The 5,219-nt window shown below is 33.7% G+C and overlaps 2 protein-coding genes across 3 annotated transcripts in view; one reads left to right on the top strand and one right to left on the bottom strand.

Moving 5' to 3' along the window:
• The window catches only part of LOC106869192 (mitochondrial intermembrane space import and assembly protein 40-B), a 12,741-nt gene extending 10,869 nt beyond the window's left edge, over positions 1-1,872 (bottom strand). The window contains exon 1 of the mRNA XM_014914828.2: positions 1,276-1,872. Within this exon, the coding sequence (XP_014770314.1) occupies positions 1,276-1,363 (88 nt within the window). The 5' untranslated portion in view covers positions 1,364-1,872. The remainder of the gene's footprint in view (positions 1-1,275) is intronic.
• A 2,480-nt stretch (positions 1,873-4,352) lies between these two features.
• The window catches only part of LOC106869174 (protein arginine N-methyltransferase 7), a 21,873-nt gene continuing 21,006 nt past the window's right edge, over positions 4,353-5,219 (top strand). Inside the window, exons 1-2 of one of the 2 annotated variants that reach the window (XM_014914814.2) lie at positions 4,353-4,543; positions 4,920-5,042. Coding sequence is in view for 1 of the 2 variants with exons in the window: in XM_014914797.2 (XP_014770283.1) it covers positions 4,407-4,543 (137 nt within the window). In the remaining variant the exon portion in view is untranslated. The remainder of the gene's footprint in view (positions 4,544-4,919; positions 5,043-5,219) is intronic. The other variant, XM_014914797.2, reaches the window with a different exon arrangement.

The following is a 5,219-nucleotide window of genomic DNA, read 5'->3' as shown; positions in this document are numbered from 1 at the left end:
TATATTAGAAACATCTTTATGCACCGGAAAAAATAAATTTCATCGCCTAACATCTTAAAAATAGCAGTAAAATTATAAACATGGTACAGCATAGTTTGCGCAATGACAAAGTAATGACAATCACTTGGTGAAGAAAAAAAAAAAACAGGTTGGATACAGGGGAGATTACTCTAAAATAATATATAGCTGCAGTATATAAGGGTGATATAACCGGCTTTGTACCTACGACCTGAATTCAAATCTGACTTTGATTTCATTCGTAGTGGCCGATTTAATTGAAGGTACCCTTTTGCCCATTGGAATCGTGTCCCATAGAAATACATACATAAACAAAGCGAGAACTAAATAGTTAAAATTACGGTTTCCATTCATTGAGAGAGTAAAATCTAAACTAGTCCATAAATATAAACAAAACTGTTTCTTCATTTGGCGCTTGTGAATAAATGTCCTCTTTTATTTATCGAATCCTAATCCTCATAAGGAAATGAAAATATAAATACAAACAAATTGAAAAGTCAAGCTGAAAAAAAATTAACTAATTGCATAAAGCATTTTAAACAACAATTCCATAAATACATCCTTTTTATGAACATAATGCAATATAACCTGATTTAAGACGAAAGTGTAGTTTGAAGGAGATTTGGACGTTGGACGAACTAGAGGTCCCCTTAGTCGGTTCGGGTCATTTTATTAGGGTTATATAACACAGATAATTGGACTGAGGAATAAGATGAATGGAGCCAATACCAGAACTTGTGTATACACTTGGTAAGGTAACAATAATTTCGATAAGACACGACGTTAGATTTGGAAGTAATGTCAATATTAGACATGTAACTAATATTAATATAAATCAACATTAAACCAATAAACACTTGTAAATAATGTTAAAATGATACTGAAGAAAAACCTTTTTACGGTAATGATGTTTTTAAAATGTCATATCAAGTTAAACGATATACTCAGTTATGTTAGACGTATCATATTTTGTTCACTTAACTATTTCATCAGTACCCCTTAATTTATTTTTTTCCTTTTGAATAATAGAAACAGAATTTTGCAGTTTATTTCCGAAACATTTTTTTAATTATTGGGAATAACGTAAAGGTCAGGTCATTGAGAATAACGTAAAGGTCAGGTCGTCAGAACATTTGCATATAAATTAAACGACAGCAAAAACATGGATCGGCAATATAACTATAAAATATTTTAACCGTTAGACATTGTAAAGTGGAATTTAGTTCGTAATTTAATAATCACTCTTTTAATTCTTACCTTCTTTTCGACAATAACTCATGTTCGCGTAGAAATGGGCCACAAACCACGCTAGTAATTCACATGGCAAATTGAAAACAGTGCGCATGCGCTAGTTATTTCGTTGTCTTAATGATTAAAAGTAGTGGTATTTGCCGGTAGTGTACTTTTATTTTATAACAAACATTCCGTCAGAATCCACTTTATTATTCATTCAGGAGATAAGTCTGAAAATATGAATAGTTATCTTTTTCGTTTTTGGATCTAATCTTTTTCATTTGCAAAATGAGCCCCATTATAAGGAAGTTGAAAGCATTTAATGTTACGTATTTTTAGACAATGAATTTTAAGCCACTATCCGCACCGTAGAAGTGGAAATTGTTGTCATGGTCACTCCGCTTCATTGATTAATTCTTCTCTAGGTACAAGGCCCGAAATTTGGAGGGAGGAGGCCAGTCGATTAAATCGACCCCGAAAGGATGAAAGACAAAGAGGACCTCGGTGGAATTTGAACTCAGAATGAAAAGACAGACGAAATACCGCTAAGCATTTCGTCCGACATGCTAACGTTATTAATTTTGTTGATAACAATTAAGTTTTGTGAATCCGCACTGTCCCTAAGGAAAACTTAGCCAGATGTTAGCTAATAAACTTTAAGTTAAAAAAATTTATCAAAAAGATCTTATTTAGCTGTTATTTTCAGCACACCTCAGAGCCATCTCAATTCTCAAATGACGAAAAGAAACAAACATTAACCTAGACGGAGCGGTTGCTGTCTACCAGTAGAGAAGGAAAGAGTAAAGAATGCACGGTGCTGACTAGAAAGGATAAAGGTGGCTCTGCTTTGATTGGCTATTCGCAAAGAGTTAGGGTCCGGAACTCTAGTGGGAAAAAAATTTCGCGGGACAGCCCGCTCCCGTCCAATGTTAGTGAAATTTTGGTGATGTCAATTTGAAAACCCTTGAATTTGATAAAGGCTGAAGGCTCAGTGAAACTAGCCCCTCCACTTTTCTATTCATTTTTTTTTTTTTTCGTTTTACCTTGTATTTCTCAAATAGATTTAGTTTAAAAAATTTTATGCTGTATTGTCTTTTTAATATCGTTCATTGAACTGCAACCATGCTGTGGTACTAAAAGTGTTTTAATCGATTATATTATTCAGAACACTGACTGGTATATTGAATAAAACATAAAATATGTTCTAATTTAAGAATTTTAAAATGTATACAAAGAAATTCTGTTTGTTACAATAATTCAGTGAAAAGGAATATATTTTGCAAGAGCAAAAATAAACAGTAAGTAAATGCAAAGAAGCTTGCAGAAACATTCTGACAGGTCGAAAATACATTTCCATTCTCTGCATATCTACGATGAAGCATATTCTGCTTTCGTTTGTGGTTCTTCAGCAAGTGCTCTGCTATCCTTCCAATGTCTAACTTTGTAGCCAAATTTAGTTACAACCCCAAAACATCCCTTATCCTTTTGAAATACTGTACACTCACACTCCTCGTATATCACGAATCAGTAAGTTCCTTCTACTTTAAACACTTGCCAGTCCTTAGTACCTTCCTATAACACAGTTAAGTAAATAATCAGTACTATCTTTTTCAAGTCAGGCCTATGAGTCAGAATGTTGCTAAGTTACTTCAATATGGTTTCAGAAGAGGAGCAACTTTTCCAAATCCATCTAAACCTTCATGTCATTGATAATTAGAGACATGTGGATGACTTTACAATTGGGGTTTGAAGTTTTCTTTGCTTACGCTTCTACATTATCATTTCTCGCCTACTTTGTGAAAGACTGTAGGGTCCACCTTGAAATTGAATCTCGTTTCATTAATAATGATACATAGATATTTTAGTATGCTTGCAAAGATTTTGAAGACTTGGTTATGTTGCCAAGAATATTCGGCAAGGGATGACTTTTTTGCAACCAAAATATGCCCCAACAATAGATAACATCCACACTGCACCGATAATAGTTAGTGATGTCCCTTGATCTCCGTTGTCTGAGATTTGCGGAGGACGATAGTCTATGGAGATCGCCAGAATCGACACGTTTAACATTATAGTTCATTAGATAAATGTCTTTTTAAACTATATTTTATTAACGCCTTTAAAAATGTCATCTAAGCATGAGTGTGGTCCTCCCCCTACCGTCAACTTTGTTTTTTCATAACTTTTAGAAAAAATAGATATTTTTAATGAAATCTTCCGCAGTACTTTTCAGATGGTTTAGATTCCAATTATATAAGAAATTTGTGGTGAAAAAGTTTTCCGGGGAATCGGGAGAGGAGTATAGGAAAATTTACCTGAGTGGGCTTTTGATTCCTCATAACCTTCAGAAAAATGGGTATCTTTTCTGAAATTTTCTACAAATACCTTTCATATGGTGCGATTATATATTACGATTATATAGGAATTTATTATGAAAAGAAAAGAAACTGGTATGCTCGCACACACACATCACACATCACATATATCTACAAAATGAAATTTAAAATTATGAAAAAATTGTGGCATCAATATGTATGTGTAGCCCCCCCTCCCCCTCCCACCGCATTAAATTCCAATAAATCGTAATCTATAAATGAAATCTTCTACAGTACTTTTCAGATGGTTTTGATTCCAATTATGTAAGAAATTTGTGAAATTTTTTTCCGGGGAATCGAGAGAGGAGTATCGGAAAATTTTCAGGAAAAAAATACCCATTTTTCTGAAAGTTATGAGGAAACAAAATTAACATGTGCGAATTTTCCGAAACTCCTTTCACTAACCCTTGGAAATTCACAAAAAAAAAGGAAATCCGATATAATCGGAATCTGTACCATCTATATTTGCAGAAGACTCCGTTAAAAAATATCTGTTTCTGAAAGTTTTGAGGAAATAAATTCAAGGGACAAACTTGTGTATGTATGCCTGTGATCTACTCGTTAAAATGTAAATTTTGATTACCTCATTCCATATTTTGCACTTTTGGCCTTAACTTTTCCTAAGATCAATCGTTCCCTAAGATGTTTTAATTTCAAAGTCAATAAAATGTTCCCTGAGTCGATTAAACTGCGTGAGTAAGATGGTAGGAGGGGGTGAAATCAATGGTCTAGAGTTATGTCCCTTTTGGCTAGATATTTTGTCTTGGAGCACGTTGTTTAATGTTGAAATCAGTTTTGACGGCTTTTCAACTTCGATCTACAATGAGTATATTCGTTTCCCAGTTCAATCCACTCCTGGGGAAGAATGAATGGGTGTTACAAGACGAAAATTATGATTATCACCAAGAAATAGCTCGGTTAGTATATTAATAATTAGAGAAATATGAATGACTTCCTTTATTCACTTGCGGTGTGAAAACGTTTAATTAATGTAATATTTTATTTTTTCATTCCTTTTTCAAAATACATTTACTGCTTGATTCCTATTTTGTATTTATATAATATCATATGTGAATCGGAATGATTGTTGAAGAATAATCAAGTTTCTTTATTTTCGTCTGGAATATTGTTTACATCATAAATTAAGTGGTCGCCCGATCTTTTAGAAGTAGCAACAAAATTTCCCTTAAATATCAACCCCCAACTGTCTTTAAAAAAGATCTCGTTTGTTGATATAGTCTTAGATATCTCCTAAAAGACAGGATGTCTAGTCTGAATTGTCTTTCATCATAGGATTGCTTGATCAAGTTTGACCGGGACTGAACAGCAGTGGAATTGTCTTCTTCACAATCGACTGAACATGCAAAACTAATATTGATTTCAAATTTTGCACAAAACCAGCAATTTCAAGGAGGGGTAAGTCGATTACATCGACTTCAGTATTCAACTTGTTTTATCGACCCTGAAAGGGCACTGTCATGGTATTAGCAGTCAGAAATGAAAGTAGAAAAATCCAAACAAGGAATGTTACTGCTGGTTTGAGTTGAAATCTGTTTCTTTGGCTACTGACTGGCCGGAGCTATCTGTCTGTCT

Source organism: Octopus bimaculoides, chromosome 1 (genome assembly GCF_001194135.2).
Source record: "Octopus bimaculoides isolate UCB-OBI-ISO-001 chromosome 1, ASM119413v2, whole genome shotgun sequence".
Taxonomy (NCBI): domain Eukaryota; kingdom Metazoa; phylum Mollusca; class Cephalopoda; order Octopoda; family Octopodidae; genus Octopus; species Octopus bimaculoides.
Note: the sequence above shows the minus strand (reverse complement) of the source record. Positions and strands in the feature narration are given on the sequence as shown.